Raw genomic sequence first — 23,990 nt, forward strand, 5'->3', positions numbered from 1 at the left:
TGGGGACTTTTGGCTCTTATCAATCTGGGTGTCCATTTCTTTCTCTAGGTTTGGGGAGTTTTCAGCCATTATTGCTTTAAATATTCTTTCTGTCTCATTCTCTTTCTCTTCTCCTTCTGGAATTCTTATAATGCAGATATTGTTTGTTTTGATTGTGTCCCATAAGTCACAAATTCTTTCTTCACCCTTTTTCATTCTTTTTTGTTTCTGCTCCTCTGACTGGATAATTTCAAATGTCCTGTCTTCTAGATCACTGATTCCTTCTTCTATGTGGTAGAGTCTGCTTTTGCAGCTCTTCTTTGAATTCTCCAATTCAGTCATTGTAATTTTCAGCAGTAGGATTTCTGTTTAGTTTTTTTGATGGTTTCTTTCTTTGTTTTTTTAGACTACAGCCAACATGAGTCACCTATCTATTTTTAGTTAATGTTAAAAAGATATAAGTTTCTCTTGGAGCCCTGAACCTGGGGGAATTTTTTTTATTGAGATATAATTGACATGTAACATTATATCAATTTTCAGTATACAACATAATGATTCAATATTTGTGTATATTGCAAAATGATCACTACAATAAGTCTGGTTAAAATCCATCACCACACATAGTCAGAATTATTTTTCTTGTGACAAGAACTTTCAAGACCCACTCTTTTAGCAACTTTCAAATATACAATAGAGTACTATTAACTATAGTCACCATATTGCACATTATATCCCAATGACCTGTTTATTTTATAACTGGAAGTTTGTACCTTTTGACCACCTTCACCTGTTTGGCTCACTCTCTAACCCCCACCTATGGCAACCACTAATCTCTTCTCTGTACCTGTGAGTTTTGTTTTGTTTTGTTTTATATCCCACATGTAAGTGAGATCATATGATAATTTCTCTTTCTCTGTCTGACATTTCACTTAGCACAATGCCCTCAAGATCTACCTGTGTTGTCACAAATGGAAAGATTTCTTTTTCTTTTTTATGGCTGATAATATTCCATTATATAGATATAGATATCTACATCATATTTTCTTTATTCATTTATCCATTGATGGACATTTAAATTACTTTCATGTTTGTCTATTGTAAATAACACTACAATAAACATAGGGGTGCAGATATCTTTTCCTTTTTTTAAAAAAATTTTATTTATTTATTTATATTGAGGTAATGTTGGTTTATAACATTATATAAGTTTCAGGTGTACATCATTATATTTCAATTTCTGTGTTCACCACAGAACACAATTACATCATGTTCACCACCCAAAGACTAGTTACCATGCATCACCATACATACGAGCCTAGTCACCACTTTTGACTTCCTCCTTTCCCCCTTCTCCTCTGGTAACCACCAATTTAATCTATGTATGTGTTTGTTTGTTGTTTTTGTCTTCTGAGTGAGATCATACGGTATTTGACTTTCTCCATCTGATTTGTTTCACTTAGCATAGTACCCTCAAAGTCCATCCATGTTGTCACAAATGGCAAGACTTCATCTTTTTTTTATAGCTGAGTAATAGTCCATTGTGTATATGTACCACATCTTCTTTATCCATTGATCACTTGATGGGCACTTAGGTTGTTTCCAAGTCTTGGCTACTGTGAAATGATGCCACAATGAACATAGAGGTGCATATATATTTTTGCATATGTGTTTTCATATTCTTTGGATAAATACCCAGCAGTGGAATAGCTGAATCATATGGTAGTTCTATTCTTAATTTTTTGAGGAATCTCCGTACTGTTTTCCATAGTGACCACACCAGGTTGCATTCCCACCATCAGTGTATGAGAGTTTCTTTTCTCCATATCCTCTCCAAAGCTTGTTATTTCTTGTCTTGTTAATTATAGCCATTCTGACGGGTGTGAGGTGATATCTCATTGTAGTTTTGATTTGCATTTCCCTAATAATTAGTGATGTTGAACATCTTTTCATGTGCCCATTGGCTGTCTGTAGATCTTCTTTGGAAACATACCTGTTTGGATCTTTTGCCCACTTTTTAAATGGGCTGTTAGTACTTTTGCTGTTGAGATGTATGAGTTCTTTTTATATTTTGGATGTTAACCCCTTATCATGTATATGGTTTGCAAATATCTTCTCCCAATCATTAAGTTGTCTTTTCATTTTGTTGATGGTTTCCTTGCTGTGCAGAAGTTTTTTAGTTTGATGTAGTCCCATTTGTTTTTTCTTTTGTTTCCCTTGCCTGGTCAGACATGGTATTTGAAAATATGCTGCTAAGACTGATGTTGAAGAGTGTACTGCCTGTGTTTTCTTGTAGAAGTTTTATGGTTTCAGGTCTAACATTCAAGTTTAATCCATTTTGAGTTAATTTTTGTATATGGTGTAAGATAATGGTCTACTTTCATTCTTTTGCATGTGGCAGTCCAGTTTTCCCAAAACCATTTATTGAAGAGACTTTCTCCATTGTAAGTTCTTTGCTCCCTTGTTGAAGACTAGCTGTCCATAGATGTGTGGGTTTATTTCTGGGCTCTTGATTCTGTCCCATTGATCTGTGTGTCTATTTTTGTGCCAGTACCACGCTGTTTTTATTACTATAACTTTGTAGTATATTTTGAAATCAGAGAGTGTGATATCTCCAACTTTATTCTTTTTTCTCAGGATTCTTTTGGCTATTTGGGGTCTTTTGTTGTTCCTAATAAATTTTAATAAATAAAATTAATTTTGTTGTTCCTAAGAAATGAATAATTTTTTTTATCTTGTTGTTGTTGTTCCTAACAAATAAATAAGTCCTAAATAAATTTTAGGGTTGTTTGTTCTATTTCTGTGAAAAATGTCATTGGAACTTTGATGGGGATTGCATTGAATCTGTAGATTGCTTTAGGAAGTATGGACATTTTAACTATGTTAATTATTCCAACCCAAGAGCACAGAATATCTTTCCATTTCTTTGTGTCATCTTCAATTTCTTTCAATAATGGTTTATAGTTTTCAGTGCACAGGTCTTTCACCTCTTTGGTTGAATTTATTTCTAGTATTTTATTCTTTTTTGTTGTAATTGTAAATGAGATTGTATTCTTAATTTCTCTTTCTGTTACTTCATTGTTAGTATATAGAAACACAACTGATTTTTGTATGTTGATTTTGTACCCTGCAACTTTACTGTATTTATTATTTCTAATAGTTTTTTTGGTGGATTCTTCAGGGTTTTATCTATATAAAATCATGTCATCTGCAAATAGTGACAGTTTTACTTCTTCCTTTCCAATTTGGATCCCTTTTATTTCTTTTTCTTGCCTGATTGCTCTGGCTAGGACTTCCAATACTATGTTAAGTAAGAGTGGCAAAAGTGGGCATCCTTGTTTGTTTCCTGTTCTTAAAGGGATAGCTTTCAGTTCTTCTCCATTGAGTATGATGTTGGCTGTGTGTTTGTCATATATGACCTTTATTATATTGAGGTACTTTCCTTCTATACTCATTTTATTCAGAGTTTTTATCATAAATGGCAGCAGTATCTTTTCAAATGCTTTCTCTGCATCTATTGAGATGATTATGTGATTTTTATTCTTCATTTTGTTAATATAGTGTATCATGTTGATTGATTTGCAGATGTTGAACCATCCCTGCATCCTTAGAATAAATCCCACTTGATCATGGTGGATGATCTTTTTAAAGTATTGTTGTGTTTGATTTGCTAGTATTTTGTTAAGGATTTTTGCAGAGATGTTCATCAGTAATATTGGCCTGTAATTTTCTTTTTTTGTGTTGTCCTTGTCTGGTTTTGATAACAGAGTAATATTGGCCTTGTAGAATGAGTTAGGGTGCTTCCTCTCCTCTTCAATTTTTTGGAAGAGTTTGAGCAGGATAGGTATTAAATCTTCTTGAATGTTTGGTAGAATTCACCAGGCAAGTCATCTGGTCCTGGACTTTTATTTTTTAGGAGGTTTTTGATTACTGTTTTGATGTCCTTACTGTTGATTGGTCTATTTAAATTCTTTATTTCTTCTTGATTCAGTTTCAGAGGGTTGTACGATTCTAAGAATTTATCCATTTCTTCTAGATTATCCAACTTGTTGGCATATAGCTTTTCATAGTATTCTCTTATAATTTTTTTGTATTTCTGAGGTGTCTCTGTTGTAATCTCACATCTTTCATTTCTGATTTTATTTATTTGAGCCTTCTCTCTTTTTCCCTTGGTGAGTCTAGCTGAAGGTTTGTCAATTTTGTTTATCTTTTCAAGGAACTAGCTCTTATTTTCATTGATTTTTTTCTATTTTTTTTAGTCTCTATTTCTTATTTCTGCTCTGATTTTTTATTATTTCCTTCCTTCTATTGATTTTGGGCTTTATTTGTTCTTTTTTCTCTAGTTCCTTTAGGTGTACTGTTAGATTGTTCATTTGAGATTTTTCTTGTTTGTTGAGGTAGACCTCTATTACTATAAACTTCCCTCTAAGAACTGCTTTTGCTGTATCCCATAAATTTTGGCATCTTGTATTTTTATTTGTCTCCAGGTATTTTTTGATTTCTCTTTGACTTATTCATTGACCCAATAGTTGTTCAGTTTCATTTCTATTGAGATGACCATGTAAAATTTTATCCTTCATTTTGTTAATGTATCACAGTGATTGATTTGCTGATACAGAATCATCCTTGCATCCCTGGAATAAATCTTACTTAATTGTGGTGTATGATCCTTTTAATGTGTTGTAGAATTTGGTTTGGTAATATTTTGTTGAAGATCTATGTTCATCAGGATATTGACCTGTAATTTTCTTTTCCTGTCATGTCCTTGTCTGGTTTTGGTATCCAGATAATGCTGGCCTTGTAAAATGAGTTTGGAATTGTTCCCTCCTCTTCGACTTTTTGGAAGAGTTTGAGAAGGCTTGGTATTAATTCTCTTTAAATGTTTGGTAGAATTCAGCAGTGAAGCCATCTGGTCCTGGACTTTTGTTTCTTGGGAGATTTTTGATTACTGATTCAATCTCCTTGCTAGTAATTGGTCTGTTCAGATTTTCTATTTCTTCCTGATTCAGTCTTGGTAGGTTGTATCTTTCAAGGAACTTATCCATTTCTTCTAGGCTGTCCAGTTTGTTGGCATATGGTTGTTTATAGTAGTCTGTTAGGATCCTTTGCATTTCTTTGGTATTATTGCTGATTTCATTTGAGTTCTCTCTTTTTTTTGCTTAGTCTAGCTAAAAGTTTATCAATTTTGTTTATCTTTTCAAAGAACCAACCTTTAGTTCCATCTATCTTTTCTGTTGTCTTTTTAGTGTCCATTTCATTTATTTCTTCTCTGATCTTTGTTATTTCCTTCCTTCTACTAACTTTGGGCTTCATTTTTTTTTTTCTAATTCCTTCATATGTAAAGTTAAGTTGTTTATTTGTGATCATTTTTGTTTCTTGATGTAGGCATTTATTGCTAGGAACTTCCTCTTATAACTACTTTTGTTCCTGTAAGCTTTGATTTGTCATATTTCCATTTTCATTTGTCTCAAAATATTTTTTTTATTTCTCTTTGATTTCTTCTTTGGCCCATTGGTTGCTCAGTGGCATGTTGTTTAGTCTCCACATATTTTTGAATTTTCCTGGTTCTTTTTGGTAATTGATTTCCATTTTCATACCATTGTGGTTGGAAGAGATGCTTGATATGATTTTAATGTTCTTATACTTATTAAGACTTGTTTTGTGGCCTAACATATGACCTATCCTGTGTGCTTAAGAAGAAGATGTATTCTGTTGCTTTGGGATGGAATATTCTGTATATGTCTATTAGATCCATCTGGTCTAATGAGTCACTTAAGGCCAATGTTTCCTTACTGATTTTCTGTAAGGATTATCTATTTATGAAAGTGGGGTATTAAAGTCCCCTACTATTATTATATTGCTGTCTATTTCTCCCTTTAGGTCTCTTAATACTTCTTTATATTTAGGTCCATCTGAAGGAATTTCTTTTAAGATTTCTGTATAAGGAGCAATGAGCAAAATTTTATCAACTTTTCAACAATTACAGAAGTTTTAAAATATTGTTTTATTTTTTACCTTTTTTTTCATCCCATAGTGAAAGCTGACAGTGTAATGTTGTGGTCTAGTTCTATAAATCAAAGAAAGCAAGGCTACTCAAACTGTATTGTGCTCACGTTTTCTGGGCTGATGTAAAAAAGAAAAGTGCAGTCTGAAGAACCTGATCCTGTGGCTACAGACCTGCCATCTTCTGGCATAATCTTCAACCACCTGTCACAAGCATTGGCAGTACTTCTGACTGCTGATCCCACTGCCACTGCTGCCACCAGCACTGTCTCTGAATTGGCCTGCAGTCCTAAGCCCCACAGGGCCTGGCAGAGACTCCACAATGTCTACGAGCTCTTCTTTCAGGTGTTTGGTCTCTTAGTCACTCTATTCCTCTGCCATGAGGTTCTTGCCACCCAGCATGTTTCAGCCCCTACACTGCTGCTGCTGTAGCTGCCTTAGCTAACCTCTTCTTCCTCTGATGGTTTCTATTCTTTGTTGAACTTCTCATTTTGTTTTACATCATTTTCCTAATTGTTTAGTTGTCTCTTGTGTGTTCTTGTACTTTTCTAAATTTTTTTAAGAGGAGTATTCTGAATTCGTTGTCTGATAGTTCATAGATCTCCATTTCTTTAGGGTCAGCTATTTGAGCTTTATTAGTTTCCATTGGTGGTGTCATGTTTACGTGATTTTTCATGATCCTTGATTTCTTACATTGGTATCTACACATTTCAGTAAGAGGTCTCCTCTTTCAGACTTTACAGGTTTGCCTTGGCAGAGACAGTTCTTCACCAGTCAGCTTACTTTGGGTTTCTGGACATGTTGGTTGGTAATGTCCTTTGGCAGATGGGGCTTGCTATAAGGCTCTATTTTTGGGTGGGGGCCTTGCCTGAGCTGGAGTCAGGGGAGTGATGCCACTGGCTGAGAACAGTTGGATAGGACTTCTGGCTTTGTTACCTGCCTAAGTGAGGCTATAGGATAGGCTCCACAGTTGCTTGGGTTCTATGGTCAGGTTTACTAGATGGTTGGGACTGGGTACTATATTCAGCAGTGGGTCATCTATGAATTAGCTTCCTTGCCCTGGTGGGGCAGCAGGACAGGCCCAAGGGCCTGCATGTCTCCTTGTTGGGGATCCGAATCAGGCAAGGATGTGCACTGATTCCTTGGCCAGACAGGGCCACTGGTTTTGCTCTGCAAATGGAGAAAGCCATGGGCTGTGCTCTTTGTTCAAGTGCCACTCTATGCAGGGTTGTTGGGAGGGCTACATAGCTTCCAGTGTGCTCCGGTTAGGTTCCTTGGTTGCGCAATCTGAAGGCTGTATTCAGCAATGAGTGGGGCTATGAATTAGTTTCCTGCCCAGGCAGAGCAGGAGAATCAGCTCCAAGGCTGGCAAGACCCTTTGTTTGTTGTCTTGACTCAAGTCGACCCACACTCGAGTTCCCTGGCTCAATAAGGCCACTGGCTTTGCTCTGCATTTGATCAGCTCTGCCTGCCATACTCTCTGCTTGAGTCTGGCTTGGCTATGCAGCCTCCAGGTGTTCTGATCAGGCTTTCTGGTCAGGTAGGCCAGGAGCTACACTCAGCAGTGAATGGAGCTATGAATTAACTCCCCTGCCTGAGTGGAATGGGAGGGCTAGCTGCAAGCAGCCTCTCAGCTGTTCTCGATCAGATTTTCTGGTCTGGAAGGGCTGGGAGTTACGCTCAGTAGTGGGTGGGGCTATGAATTAGCTCCCCTTCCTGGGTGGAGACAGGGATACCTCCAAGCCTGGCAAGGCTTTGTGGTCTTTACTCAACCCAACCCACTTCCCAATTTCCTTAGCCCTATGGTGCCACTGGCTTTGCTCTGCAGACTGTAAGTTCTCCCTGCTATACTCTTTGCTCATGTTGCTGAGCTATGTAGCCTTCGGGTCTTCTGGCCAGTCTTTCTGATCAGGTAGGGCTGGGAGCTACACTCAGCAGTGGGCTGGGCTATGGCTCAACTCCTCTGCATAGGAGGGTGCAGACCAGGCTCCAGGGCTAGCAAGGCTCTTCAATGGGGGACCCAAATCAGGCAGACCTGCACCCTATGGACTTCCCTGGTCATGGCTCTGCAGATAAGCAAAGCTGCTGGCTGGGACTATTACTTGGATGCTGCAGGTAGGAATTCAGTCTGCCAAGATCCAAGTATTGGTTGTTGCGAGCCCCTTATGCCTCCTCTATTACAATCAGATTCCCAGTGGTCAAGCCCTGTAGATTTCCCCATAATCCCTACAGAGCAAGACCAGAGTGGGAATTCCCAAGAAGCAACCCACGACACTAGGGAAGCTGGATGTCCACCCTGGGGTCTCTTTTCCCTCTGTAGGAAATGTAGGCTCAGGGGAGACCTCTCAGCATGGTGAATTGCTGGGCTGGGGGAGGGGCAATGCGGTCAGCATGTAGCCACTCCTCTTATCCTTCTAATGCTGGCTGTCTTGATCTCTGTGGTGAAAGAGGGGTGTTTCAGCCTCACCTCCATGTTCTAGGATTTTCTCAGTGGTGTCTTGTCAATGAAGAGTTGTCGGTTTTCTTCTTGTGAGGGGGAGTGAAGTCAGGAATAATCTATGTCACCATCTTGGTGACGTCACTCCCAGCACTTGATTTCTTAGAAAGTCCCTCAGAAATTCCTGTCTATAACCTTCTTTGCCTTTCTGCCCCAACAAACCTAAAAACATCTTAAGATATTCACCAAATGTTCCCTGTACCAAAAACAGGGAAGGTCAATTAGCGCATTCACTGTGCTGTTAGAAAGAAATGAAGGGAGGGAGGAAATAAAAAAATTATATGCTAGAAACATATCAGGAATTGTGACTGCCAGAGGCACTTGTGATAGTAAAGGTAGGATTCCAAGAGTAAAAAAAATTTCTGGCCATAGAGTTGTCTTCAGTTCAGTTTATACTTAGGCCAGGTAGAAAGTGGTATTTAATAAATGTTTCTTTCTTTATCCTGACCAGTGTCTTGGGTGGTCCTGTATCTAGTTCTGAATGTTCATGGTCCATTCCAAACCCAAGGAGGAACTCACAATTCCTTCCCTATCCCCATCACTCTCCATGCCCCAAGGAGTAGGAGAGCAGATGTGGATGTGCCAAATCCAAGGATTTATTGGGCCATGATGCTTGGGGTAGAGTTTCAGGCATAGCAAGCAGAAGTTACAATGCTGAGTCAGCAGAGCAAGTTGTCTCTTTGGAGCGTCTCTTATATTTCATCTCTTGAGACTTTCCTGGGAAATTCCTCTCCCCAGGACTGGCATGAAATATTTCACAGACTTCTCAGCCACTGACTGAAAAGAAAGCTCTGTCAATGGCCTCTTGTCTTCAGTTCCCATAGAGTACATCTCCTTAGTTTAGGCCCTGCTAGGGTTAGTATTTCACATCCAGGAATGTCAGGTCAGAAGGAGTATTAGAAAGATGAAACTAAGAAATGGCTGAAGTTCTAGCCTGTCCAAAGCCACTCTGACTGACTGTTTCCATCTAAGGGAACATCTAAGGTCTCCTGGAAACAGTCAGCTCAGGTGAACCCACAGCCAAAATGAGACATCATTTGATAGATGTGGTATTAGGAGCACTCTCATCTTTTCAATTAGCATAGGCAAGGTGATGACATGGTTCAAGCGTAGGTTCTGGAATCTCTGGAAAAAGAATAATTACAACAACAGGTATTGCTTAGAAACACATTTTTTTTTTTCTAGACAGCCAGCCCCTTTTCTAGGATTAGCAGAACATACTAATAGGCAGGGAATTTAAAAGCATCTAAGTATCACTGGTTATATTTCATATTTCTTCAAAAAAGGGTGTCAGTGTTACTTTCCAAGCTATTCTGACTGATTTCTAATTAGTTGGCGTGGTACCCTAAGAAGATAGCAATGGAAGCAAGACGGAAAATGTAGGTTAGGAAGAAAAGTGTGGTCTCTCTGAAGGGTGAAGTGATTTCTCAGGAGTATTTGGGAGTGATAGACCTTTCTTTAAAGATCTCACTCTTCTATGAGCCCTCTTATTTCATAAGAAAATACAACAGAATTTCAGAAGACCCAGCTAAAATATTCCATGTGCATAAATTTATTTTAAATTTTATTGCATCACATTATACAAGCATTAAACATGGCTTCATGTTGATGATTATTTAAATGTGAAAATTTATCATTCATGTCAGTAACTTTGGCTATTTACAAATAAGGAATTTCTATGTACTTTATATATCTCTGTATTTGTATGTACATATGTAAGAATACATGACTATACATATGTACACACAGAAATACATCTATGGCCATACACATAGCTATAGATATGTCATATATAATAACCTCTTCAGAAAGATCTGAAATAAAGAAAAAGTTGTAAACAGGGTCTTGTTTGTGTCGTTTGGTGACAAGGAATTAGGACCGGATGATGACATTCTAGGAATGTGTGTCCAGGTGTCTGAATACCCTTTTTAGCCCAGTGTCTGTAAAATTCACACAGGATAGAATGCAAAAAAGGTAGCAAACAGGCTGAAAAACAGGCCCAGTATACAAGTTCCCCTTGGTTTTAAAAACTTGAGAATGTAACTGCCCGTGACGTGCATGCTTGCTTGGTCAAGAATGGTCTATGGATGGAGAGCAATTGTGTGCTGGACTGCAACGTGATTTCACAGCAGTGTGATTTCCCAGGCAGTCCTGTAAGGGTGCTGACCCCCTGCTGCTGCCAATGTCTGCGACATGCACTGCGGTTGCATTTTAGTCATTCACTTCAATGTGCTTTTGCACAGCTGGGAGAAGTAAACAGAATTCAGGTCCTTGACCAGGAAATGAACTATTACCTGGAAAGAGAAAAGAAGGCATTAAAATCCTATGTGCACACAAAGGTTTAAGGACATGATGTGCAATGGTTTGTACTTAGCACAAATCAAAGCATTCAAACAATTTATAACCCCAAACTGAGTCAGGTATGGTATAAACATTACTGTGCCTGCTTTACAGATGAACAGACTGAGTCAGAGGAGCAGTCTGAAACAAGGTGACATCCTGCCAACTGTTGCGGGAATAAAGACAGACAACCACTATGCTTTCAAGCAAAAATTAGAAATGGCCTCTTTGGGGAGAAAGCAGACCATAAAGATGAGGACAGAAGAAACTCCCAATTGGTTACCAGCCCTACAGCCTAATGCAGCCCCAAGGTGTGGATAATGTCAGCACTAGAGCTTCCGGGAGCAATTCTCGTCATTAATATCTGCCTCCTACCCCAACCAAATCATCTGGATAGTCAGCCTTTCTCCTCTGACCAGAGGCAGAGAAGAAGCAATCAGAATGGGTGGAGGCCACCAGGAGCTTGGGGCAAATTATAGAATCCCAGAAGGATAGTCTCTTAAAGTATTGTTCAGTCCAACCCCTTTACTTTTACTTTTGCAAACATGGAAATCGAATCCACGTGAATGTTCCACCCCAGATCATAGACAAAGAGAATGGAAAAGCTAGGTCTGGTGGGTTACAACACAATGCTTACCGACAATACAAATCCTGTGTAGTACTCTACAAAACTTTATTGTTTCCTAAATGTCTCCCAAACATTGCCAATTTGAGCTGCATATTACTTCTGCTAGACAAGCAGGTTCAAAAAAATTAAGTAATTTTCCCAAACTCACATAGCCAAATAGCAGATCTGGAAAACGGCAAATTTACTAAGTAGTAAAACATTAAAAAAAAATTGTCTTTAGTGAAGCCAGGCTTACTTTGGAATTGGGGCAGGGCCAGTGTTTGACATCTATATACCACTATTATCCCTGTGGGCCTGGGTCAAGGTGGTTTCCTCTGAGTCCACCTCCTGGACTCAACACAGATCTGGGTGATACAATTTCACTAATTTAACAATAAACTTCTCTGCAGGTATCACCTACATCTTAACCTACACAAAAAGTGAAAAATATACTTTTTCCCCTGTATATCTCATTTTTCCTTCGGAGGCCAAACTTTGGAAAATGTTTTCAAAATTAGTCTTCAAACAAGTGGAGAGAGAGAAATGAAGGGCAAGGCAAAAGAAATGCTGTAATATTAAATTCATGGTGTATCAAAACTGAGATCTCACCTAATCATTTCGTCAATGAGGAAGCTGAGGCCCAGAGAAGTTAAATGACTTGTCCAAGGACACATAGCTAGTAGTTGACTTGCCAGATAAGAAAGGTTTCAGAAGAACTTTCTGATAAGATATGTGGGAACATTATGGAATTTTATTACAATGTTTTTAGCCTTAATCCATCCAACTTTTATTATCTAAATGTGCATTTAATGGGTGCCATGTGCTTAACACTGGGCTAACTAGTTAGAAGAATAAAATGATAATCCATAGAGACTTTCCTAAAGATGCTTACAATTGTGCTGGGGAAGCTCGATAACTATTTGAAAATCATACATTAACAACACAGATCAATATATGTCAACACATGTGGTACTGATGCAAGAACCAGATAAGTTTATAAGGAGTGAATTTCAATGGGCTGATGAGTCTGGGGAAACCTTTTAAGGGGGATGGCATGACATGGATCAGTCTGGGAGAAAAAAATGGGTAATGGAGAGAAGGCCATCTTGGGTGAGACGAAAAGGTGACTTTAATCAGAAAGAAGGAGCAGGTTGTCCTGGGGATATTAAGAGAATAGCCAGGCTGGAGTAGAAGGCAGAAGAAGGTTTATTTCAGAGAACACCTAGGCCAACTCATGAAGACCTTGACTGCCAGGCCAGAGTGTGCCATGGAGGCAGAGAAGAGTTGCAGGAGTTGTGTGCAAAGGGAAGATCAAGTTAAATTTGCAATTAAACTAAGAAACAGCTGATTTTGGAAGCTTCTCAGGAGTTTCTTTTGATCCCTATCAGAAGAACAATGACAAGATTTGATTCGGGGAGTTTAAAGCACCCCCTCCCAACCAAGGAGAGGTTTCAGACCACGAGCACACCTCTCACCTACCTGGTCATGGCCACTCATTGTGGTGTGCTTTTCCATTTTTCTTCCTCTCCTTTCGTTCCTTCTGGAGACGCTCCAGTTCTGCTTCATACATCATCTCCTGAATCAAGTACTTCTCTCTTCTCATTCGATCCCTTAGATCTTTTGGGAGGTCTGGGATCAGATATGAAATGAGGTGCTTTATACAAAACACGAGGTGCTACAAACAGAGAAGAGAATACAACAGCCTCAGGTCTATTGTCCGTTCTTTGCCACGAAGAGCTCTGGGGGTTGGTTCAAGAACTCCTCTTGCTCCAGGGGTGTGGAGCCTCTGGAGTATCTGGAAAGCGGGATGAGGCCAGGGGAGGTGTGTGTGAAGAAAGAAGATCACAGGGCTAGGTGAGGAACGAACTTGGTCTGATGGCACCACATAGGGAATGAGAAGAGGAGTCAGCAAAGAAGGTGGAGAAGGAGGCGTCAGAGAATGCAAAGGAGAACCAGAAGAATGCATACTGTGGAATCAGAAAACCCAGGTTTGAATTCCAGCTCTGTAGCTTTTACTGGTTAAGAGCTGTCTGTCTACCTGATGCTAAGTCACTCTGAGCCTCAATTTGCTCACCTATAAACTGAGTGTTATTGTGAAAATTATAAGAAAAATTTTTTTTTTTTTTTTTAAGATTTTTTTTTATTTTTTCCTTTTTCTCCCCAAAGCCCCCCGGTACATAGTTGTATATTCTTCGTTGTGGGTCCTTCTAGTTGTGGCATGTGGGACGCTGCCTCAGCGTGGTTTGATGAGCAGTGCCATGTCCGCGCCCAGGATTCGAACCAACGAAACACTGGGCCGCCTGCAGCGGAGCGCGCGAACTTAACCACTCGGCCACGGGGCCAGCCCCAAGAAAAATTTTTTAAATGCTTTATAGATTGCTAAATGCTTTGCAGTCTTGATTGTAAGAATTATCAGTGGGCCTAAGGGAAATGATCATTTCAGGAAGAAATGTTTTTCTTTTCTTTCTTTTTGGTAAACTGCCACAAATACTAATAGTTGGAACTCTAGAATCACTGTCATTCCTATTCATCTATATGATGGAGACCAATAAAGTACTACATGACAATTTAAAGGTCCTTACAATTCTAAAGTATTAAATAAAGATTAATCATCTTCAAATGATACCATTAAGTATTCTTAATTTCATTTAAAATTTGGTCACACATGGATGCCATAAGATCCTGACAATTAAGAGGATTTTCTGTATTGTTCTAGTATTTTAAAATAGTTTAATAACAATATATTGAAAAGAAATGGAAAGTTCTACTTGATAAGCCAAGTAATAACTTAATACAACCACTTTTTTATTTTGCATGAAAAATTTTAAGACAGTAGCGGGTTAAAAATATTTTCTTTAGATAAACAAATACATGGACAAAGAGAACAGATAAGTGGTTACCAGAAGAGCAGGGGGTGGGGGGGTGAGCATAAGGGGTAAATGGGCACATATATATGGTGACTGACAAATAATAATGTAAAACTGAAATTTCACAATGTTATAAACTATTATGGCCTCAATTAAAAAAAATATGTTCTTTAAAGAGGGATTGAGCCATTGATAAGCTAATTCCCAAGGAAGAGCAGCTTAATATTGTCTTCTTTTGGTTGCCTGGAGTGAAGGAAAAAACAGTGATGGATTAGTTTCAAAGAGGTATAGGAAGCATCTAGTCTAAGCCAAGAAGCAGCCTTGGCTTGCATTAATTTGGGCTTTCATATATGTGACAGGAGATGAAATTTCCATTTATGAGTACAGTTAGAGAAATGCAAACTATTTTTAGCAGCAATTTTCTTAAAGACTAAAAGAAAATAGATGATGTGTTTTTATTGACACGTAATATAGGCAATTACTAGGTACATTACATTTTGTAAGTGCTTAGATAAGCAATACTTATTTGTGTGCTTAATACAAGTAATGTCATGATGATACACAACCAGAAGCTACCACTTGTAATACCTAGTTCAACATTTTCCAATCCATAGGACTTGAACACCTGCATCAGAATAATCTTGAAGGGCTTGTAAAAAGAAAATTGCAGACATGATGTATCAGAATCTCTGGAAGGGGGATGGAAAAACTGCAATTTTCCTAGTTTAAGAATCATGGCTCTTGAATATTAAATTTAGGGCCAATGATTCTTGACTTACCCATTAACAAGTAGCAATTTACTTTCAAATATTTCTTGGAAAATTCAAGTACTTTAATTAAGGAGAAGATAAAGAGATTATGTAATATTACTATACTACTTCTGGATGTAAAAAATCACATGGAAAGTTCTCGTAACTTATATTTATATATGACTTCTTGTTAGTTCATTATGTCAAAGGAAATAGAAGAGTTGGTTGAGAAAACTTACCTCAAATACAATGATAAAAGCCAATCGGGCTGCTAGGACATGCCAGAACTGCAGTGTGTAGCCATAGGGCACCAGTGAATGAGGAGGGTCACGGTAATCTCGGTATCTATAAATATCCAGGAGAATGTTACATTCTAAAGTATGATTTTTCTGACTCCAAAATCTCTTCCATTCCCACTCATTCATGGGAGAAAAGTTTTAAAAGTTTCTGTATACTAGACATCTGTCATTTTGGTTGTTCAGCATTTCTTCTGGTTAAAGAATCTCTCTTCTCCTCTGGGGAATCATCTGTGTGGGTTGAGCAGGGCTTGCCCCCTCCCCTGACCTCAGCTCAGAAGATGAGCCAGACCTGATGGGCGAGACTCCCCATCAGGACTTCTGCTAGAATGATCACTTGATAAATTATCGCTAAGCCCACAGGATTTAAAGCCTGCAGCTGCTGGTGGTCATCACAAGCTGTGTAGAGAGATCCTGCTTGAGACTGAAGTCAATATAACAAAGCAAAGCTAGCAGAGAGGCAGTATCTTGCTGACACTGCTGGAGGCTTGGGATCCAGCCATTACTAATGTTAATATCACCCTTCCAACCTCCCAGTTACCTGAATCAATGAATTTTTTTTTGTTTCAGTTTATACTGGATTTCTGCCACTCACCACTAAAGACTCCTTCCTAATTTATGCTCCAGTCGGCATCAAATTCCACAAATGTTTGTTGAGCATCTCCTAGGGGCCAAACAGTATTCTAGAAACTTAAATCCATGTGACTCCATTTTATCCTTACCGTACTATTACTATTATTGCAGGTGGGAAAACTGAAAAGTGACTCTCTCAATGTCATCCAGTTTTCATATGTTTTGAATCTAATGTTCTTTTCATTAGCTCCAGAAAAGTACAAGATCTGGCAATATTGGTTATTCCAACATATCTGCTGTGTAGACATAGCAAATTCCTTTGTCTGAATAAAAATTTAGATTATCCAGTCTCTCATATAAAACAGTACCTAACCTCAAGTTCAGCACTAATTTGCATATGAGGATACAGGATAATTCCTATGCATAATATCTTTGAAAAGTATCAAAGACTACAAAAATATGAGGTGTCACTTTTATCATCATCATTATCACAATGACCTTAATTATTATTAGTGTCTATGGAATGTAGTAATAATATATTATGATTATCTTGTCAGTAAAGTGATATTTATGATGAGTATCTGAAATTAAGAATGAATCTGTTAGTGCCTCAGACTGTTGGACTCTCTGTAATGATGAGACTAGGTAATCGTCTAAACACTATTCTTTCATTATAATATATAGTTACATAATCTGTTCCTGTCATAGGTCCAAAACAATGATATATTTCAAATATAGTCCAAGAAAATATTCTAGAAGAAAAATAGCAGTATGCTTTTAATTATACACATGGCCGATTATTAGACAAAAGTATATTTATAAAAGGAGGGAGCCCAAATTGTTCCAAACTTTACCTTCATTAACGCCTCAGACTTTTTACACAATAATGTTTACTAAAACAAGAAATTCTTTTCAGGAATCACTGGTCCCTCTCCTATTTATGCCTCTACTCTGCTCTCGTGTTTTGCCTTTCATTTCGACTGCTGCATTTTGACTAGCTTCTCAGACCTCGTTTGGCTTTTCATTTGAAGAATTTTGACAAATCTCTTCCTCTCTGGATCCCTTCTAAATTCACTGGGTGGAAAAATCATGGTTTTTCCTTGACCCTGCAGACTATTTTCCTTGACTATTTCCAGAAAATACAATTCAGATGTATCATTCTTGAAATTCCTGCTAAAAATTCATAGCAAATAAATGAATTCATTTATTCTTTCTATGCTGAATAAATAAGGATATGTCAAATATAAACAGCCATTAAATGTAAGTATGAAAACTAGAAAGTTAAAATGACTCAATTTTATGACTCAATAATGATAGTAGATTATCAAACACAATGACTCTATTTGTAAAATTGTACACAGATAATATGCAAAAGTGAAAACGGTTGTTTCAAGATGGTGATTTAAAATTTTAATTTATGAATTTTTAAGATTAAAAAAATTAATGTTCTTTATATTTTCTTTTTAATGTTTAGAAAACATTATACACATGGCTATGGTGAGCTGGCAACATTTTAGATAATTTCTCTGTAGAGATCCAGTTGTTGAGAATATGTATCTATTTGTTCAGCCTTGTGTAACATATGTCCATTTGCAGATTTATCACAGAGTTCAGCTAACCTGTGCTCAGAGAACACAATGTGCATATAATGGCACTTAGGTTCTGAGAGCAAGAATCAGAAGTTGTGAAATTCTTGGTTCAGTTTTCAGAAGCAGCAGGTTTCTGGTCTTCCGACTCTCTTAAGTCATTGTACCATAAAGTCAAGTTTCTCTCTAGAAAATTTCTTATTGCTACCCTAAGGGAATTAAAACTCCATGGTGCCATAGTTTGGCTGTCGTCATCTTCACTGCCTGCAGCTATGTCTAGAATTGTGCACTGAAAAGCACACTGGAACCAAGTTTGGGGTTTGCCTGACTAATATGATCTTGGGTAATTCATGAAGCTTCTGTGGACATCAGGTTTCCCTAGCAACAAAATTAGTCTCTCCATCTCACCCTATTCTAAAATTTTAGACTCTTGCTCTTTTCTTCTATGAGTTTGCAGGTGACTGTTGCAAGCGAAACTCTCAGTTCACACTCCAGCCTACCCCTCCCTGATCGCATTGGCCTTTTCCATGAGGCAGAGGTTTGAGGGAAGACTATGCTCAGATGTCATTTGTGCTTCATGTCTCTGTTTTTGATACAGTACTATTTATTTGCAAATGACTGGTTACACGTTCTCTGGCACTTGTACAAGAAAACACTTTCCTGTCCTGCTGTAGAAATAGCCAGGAAGCTAATCTCCAAAGCTAATTAAATCAAAGGTTTACTCCTCTAATCTTTTAGCCTAGCACCTTCAAAGATACTAAGTAGCCCAGAGGCATTAACGTTTGGAGGAATTTTTTCCTGCAAGTCAGAGTTGTTTTCAGAAAATAATTTCCTAGCTTCAATTTTACATGTGGGAAAGGAGAGATGTTTCCTCTTGACTTAAGTTAATGCATTTTCTAAAGTTGCTTTTATTTCTCAAGAAATGGATGATTGACTTGCAAATATTATTTTTCTAGCAGTAAGGATAGTTAATTCATCCTACTGTTTAAACTGTGAAATAAAAGTACATGTACATTTGAAAGGATCATAAGTGAACCTCATGTAACCCCCATCCAAGTTAAGACATAGAACGTGGTCAGTGGCTAAGTAATGCCTCAGTGGCACTCCCAGACACCCCAATAAATAACAGCTATTGTAAGTTTTTGCTTTTCTTTATAGTTATACTACTTATGCAAGTGTTCCTAAATAAAACAGTGCTTAGTATTGTCTGCTTTGAACTCTATATTAAATGGAGTCATATTGTACCTGTTATGCTGTGATTACATCTTTAATTATTATGTAATTTATTTTTGAGTTCTCAATTCTATTCCATTTTCTATTTATCTGTTCCTAAGACAACATCACACTGATTAATTACTATAATTTATACCATGATTAATATAAGGTAAATCTCCACCTTGTTGTCATCCTTCAAACATGTCTTGACTATTCTTCATCCTTTGCTTCATCACATTATTTTGGCCCTTAGATGCACAGAATTGGCCTAATCATAGTTCTTAATTTTTATTACTAACCTTATTGGTCCATTTATATTTGTATTTTCTCTAATTTTAATGTTTATTTAATACCTTAATAATATAATAAACTCTCATAAATCCACCATGCAGTCCAAGAATTAAAACATTACCAGGAACTTCTGTCTTCCTCTGTGTTCCTCTCTCATCTTATCCCCCATGCTTTCCTTATCCTGAATTTCATTTTTATCGTTAACATATATTTATGTAGATATATTCATTTGTCTGAATATTATACTGTTTAGTTTTGTTTGTTTTTGAAATTTCTGGCAAGGATGTTATACCGTATGTAGTTTTCTGAGGCTTGCTGTTCTTCACTATCATGCTACTAAGTTTCATCCATGCTGTTGCAGGTAGCTAATTTATTTCCACTGCTGTAAAATAGACCCCAGTATGAATATATTGTTGTTTTATGTAGTGTATGTTTAGATCAAAGGCTTGTCATTTCTCTATTTTCTTTCAACTTCCCTAACCATGTAGGGTCTTGAAAAACAAGGCTTCAGTCTACCCAGTTCAGCAAATGCCCTTTGGGTAAAAGTTGGTTGCAATGCTCTGCATACCACTCTGGGTTCTGCTTTTATTTATTATTTAAAAAACATATTTTTTCCTTTGAAGTGAATCATCCCTCTGTCCAGTGTGACCACACTATATATACTATGTGCCCATTAGTCACTTAGTAGTTGTCTCCATTATCAGATCGACTGTCATGGTATTGCAGTGCTTGTGTTTAAGTAGACCTATTTTACTTAATAATGGCTCCAAAGCACAAGAGTAGTGATGCTGGCAATCTGGATATGCCAAAGAGAAGCTGTAAAGTGCTTCTTTTAAGTGAAAAGGTGGAAGTTCTTGACTAATATGGAAAGAAAAAAAATCGTATGCTGGGGTTGCTAAGATCTATGGTAGCTTTTATTACAGTGTGTTGTTATAATTGTTCTATTTTATTATCGTTGTTATTAATCTCTTACTGTGTCTAACTGATAAATTAAACTTTATCATAGGTATGTACATATAGGAAAAAACATAGCATAGATAGGGTTTGGTACTATTCATGGTTTCAGGCATCCACTGAGAATCTTGGGATATATCCCCCGTGGATAAAAGTGGGGAGGGGATTACTGTATTGTTGAATTTGGTTTCCTAATATTTTGTTGAGGATTTTTGTGTTTATATTCATCAGGGATACTGGCCTGTAATCTCCTTTCTTGTGGAATCCTTGTCTCGCTTTGGTATCAGGGTAATTCCAGCCGTATAAAATGAGTTTGGAAGTGCTCCCTCTTCTATTTTTTGGAAGAGTTTGAGAAGGATTGATATTAATTCTTCTTTGAAAGTTTGGTAGAAATCATCAGTGAAGCCATCTGGTCCTGAACTTTTGTCTGTTGGGAGGTTTTTGATTACTGATTCAATCTCCTCACTAGTAATTAGTCTGTTCAGATTTTCTATTTCTTCCTAGTTCAGTCTTGGTAGGTTGTATGTTTCAAGGAATTTATCCATTTCTTCTACGTTGTCAGATTTGTTGGTGTGTAACTGTTCATGGTATTCTCTTACGATGCTTTGTATTCCTGTGGTATCAGTTGTAACATCTTTGCTTTCATTTTTGATTTTATTTATTGGAGTCCTCTCCCTTTTTTTCTTGGTAAGTCTAGCTAATGGCTTGTCAATTTTGTTTATCTTTTCAAAGAGCCAGCTCTTAGTTTCATTGATCTTTTCTATTGTCTTTTTCGTCTTGTTTCATTTATTTCCACTCTGATCTTTGTGATTTCCTTTCTTCTACCAACTTTGAGCTTCCTTTGTTCTTCTTTTTTCTAGTTCCTTGAGGTACAAAGTTAGGTTGTTTATATAACATATTTCTTGTTTCTTGAGGTAGGCATTAATCACTATGAACTTCTCTCTCAGAACAGCTTTTGCTGCACCCCACATGTTTTGGTATGTTGTATTTCCATTTCCAAATGTCTCAAGGTATTTTTTTACTTCTTTTTTGACTTCTTTGACCCATTGGTTGTTCAGTAGCATGTTGTTTAATATCCAGATATTTGTGAATTTTCCAGTTTTCTTCTTGTAGTTGATTTCACATTTCATATTATTGTGGTCAGAAAAGATGCTTGATATGATTTCAATATTCTTATACTTATTAAGAAGTTTTTTGTGGCCTAACATATGATCTATCTTGGAAAATGTTCTATGTGTACTTGAGAAGAATGTGTATTCTGTCACTTTGGGATGGAATATTCTGTATCTATCTGTTAAATCCATCTGATGTAACTGGTTGTTTAAAGCCAATGTTTCCTTATTGATTTTCTATCTGGATGATCTATCCATTGATGTGAGTGGGGAAATAAAGTCCCCTAATATTATTGTGTTGCTGTCCATTTCTCGCTTTATGTCTATTAATATTTGCTTTATTTATTTAGGTGCTCCTATGTTGGGTATGTTGGGAAATGTTATATTCCCTTGTTGAATTGACCCCTTTGAGGTGGGTGTTAAAGGGCACCCAAAATTACTCACCCCATTTCTGATTTTTACTAATTTTGAACGAAGGAACTAAAAAAATTATAACCCAGGAACTGGCTTTATCATTATGTAATTACCTTCTTTGTCTCTTATTACATTCTTTGTTTTAAAGTCTATTTTGTCTGATGTAAGTGTAGCTACTCCAGCTCTCTTTAGGTTCATTTGCACAGAATATCTTTTTCCATCCCTTCACTTTCAGTCTGTGTGTGTCCTTACATCTGAAGTGAGTCTCTTGTAGGCAGCATATAAATGGTCTTTTTTAAAAAAAATCCATTCAGCCACTCCGTCTTTTGATTGGAAAACTTAGTCTACTTACATTTAAAGTAGTTATTGATAAGTATGTACTTATTACCATTTTGTCATTGTTTTCTGTTTTTTTTTTTTGTAGCTCCTCTTTGTCCTTTTCTTCTTCTCTGGCTCTCTTTCTTTGTGGTTTGATGACTTTCTTTAGCGGTATGTTTAAATTCATTTCTATTTATCTTTTGTGTATCTACCATAGATTTTTGCTTTGTGGTCACCATGAGGCTTACATATAACACCTTGTATTCATAATAGTCTAAGTTGATATACTTAAGTTGGATCACATTTTAAAGCTCTACACTTTTACTCCCCCCCCATTTTGTTTTTGATGTCACAATTTACATCTTTTTATCTTATGTATTCCTTAACTAATTATTGTAGTTATAATTATTTTTTACTACTTTATCTTTTAATCCTCATACTAGCTTCATAAAAGATTATTCTACAGCCTTTTCTATATATTTGCTTTTACCAGTGAAATTTATAGTTTCATATGTTCTCTTGTCACTCATTAGCACCATTTCATTTTGGCTTATTTAATATTTTTTGTAAGGTTGGCATAGTGGTGATGAACTCCTTTCACTTTTGCTTGTCTGGAAAACTCTTTCTCTCTCTTTCAATTTTGAAAGACAACTTTGCCAGGTAGAGTATTCTTAGTTGGCAGTTGTTTTTGTTCAGCACTTTGAATATGTTGTGCTACTCCCTTCTGGCCTGCAAGGTTTCAGCTGAAAAATCTGTTGATAGTCTTATAGGGGTTCCCTTGTATGTAGCAAATTGTTTTTTCTCTTGCTGCTTTTAATATTCTCTTTTTTTAAAAGGTTGGCACCTGAGCTAACAACTGTTGCCAATCTTCTTTTTTTTTCCTGCTTTATCTCCCTAACCCCGCCCCAGTACGTAGTTGTATATTTTAGTTGTGGGTCCTTCTAGTTGCGGTACATGGGACGCCACCTCAGCATGGCCTGATGAGTGGTGCCACGTCCACGCCCAGGATGCAAACTGGTGAAAGCCTGGGCTGCTGAAGTGGAGCTCACGAACGTAACCACTCAGCCATGGGGCCGGCCACTCTCCTTGTCTTTAACTTAAGACACTTTAAGTATAAAGTCTTGGTGTGGGTCTCTTTGGCTTCCTCTTATTTGGAACTCTGTGGGCTTCCTGGATCTAGATGTCTGGGTTACACCCCTACAAATTCTGTTTTAATTGGTCCGAGTCACAGCCTGGTCGAGAGGAGATTTAAAGACTCTCCCACTTAGTCAGAAAGGGCCGTCTGAGCAAAACCTCCCCATGACAGAGGCAGCCCAGCTTAGGCTAAGAATGGTATGCTCACCTGCAGTACTTGAGAGGAGTCCCTGAGAACTCACTGCCGTCAGACTCAGGTTCAGATCGGTTCTCAAAGTCAGAAATTCGAAACACAGACAAGCTGGCATTCACATAGCCAACCATGCACCTAATAAAGAAAACAAATTCTATAATTATAACTCTGTTCACTTCTGCCTCCCATTCACTAAAGGCTCTACTTCCTGGAAGTTTTAAGTGCTGTTAGCTGGTTCTGACTGTCACAGTGCTCAAGTTAAGATACACTGGAAAACCATGGGTATGTTGAATCGGGAACAAGTCATTTCTTTTGTTCTGGTCCTTTTTGTGCAGAATCATCACACAGAACATCACTATCCCAATAAATGCTTCAGTGAAATAAGTGAAAGACAGAATTGCATAATTAGCATAAATTATAGGTAAGTCCCTGCTTTTTTCATTGATAATACACACACATGTACACATTCCTTCATTAATTAACATCTGTACTCTCTCATAATGCCCTGAATATGATTGTCATGAATATGATGCCCCATCTACAACTCACATCCCAAGCTATGGTCATGCTAGACTATATTCCCTGCATGTATCATATGCTTTCATAACTCTGTGCAGGTTGCCTTTTCTGTTGGAATTCCCTACTCATTTCTTTACAAGTAGAAATAGTGCTTATCCTTCAATGGTCAACTGAAATGCCACCCCTTCTGGGAAGATGTCCTAACCTCCCAGTAAGAAGACTCACTCCCTTCTCTCTATCGTGCCACTAAACTTATTTCACAATTGTAGTACAGCTTGTGCTAGAGTTGGCTGCATACATGTATGTCTTCTTCTCTGGACTGTTGTGGTTTTTTTTGGAATAGAGC

The 23,990-nt window shown here is 37.5% G+C and overlaps 1 protein-coding gene across 1 annotated transcript in view; it reads right to left on the minus strand.

Moving 5' to 3' along the window:
* Positions 1–12,906: 12,906 nt before the first annotated feature.
* The window catches only part of ANO4 (anoctamin 4), a 186,098-nt gene continuing 175,014 nt past the window's right edge, over positions 12,907–23,990 (minus strand). Inside the window, exons 24-26 of the mRNA XM_046646718.1 lie at positions 23,141–23,260; positions 15,279–15,384; positions 12,907–13,098 (exon numbers count right to left, since the gene is read on the minus strand). Of these exons, the coding sequence (XP_046502674.1) occupies positions 12,907–13,098; positions 15,279–15,384; positions 23,141–23,260 (418 nt within the window). The remainder of the gene's footprint in view (positions 13,099–15,278; positions 15,385–23,140; positions 23,261–23,990) is intronic.

The sequence above is a fragment of the Equus quagga genome, chromosome 19, assembly GCF_021613505.1.
Source record: "Equus quagga isolate Etosha38 chromosome 19, UCLA_HA_Equagga_1.0, whole genome shotgun sequence".
Lineage (NCBI taxonomy): Eukaryota > Metazoa > Chordata > Mammalia > Perissodactyla > Equidae > Equus > Equus quagga.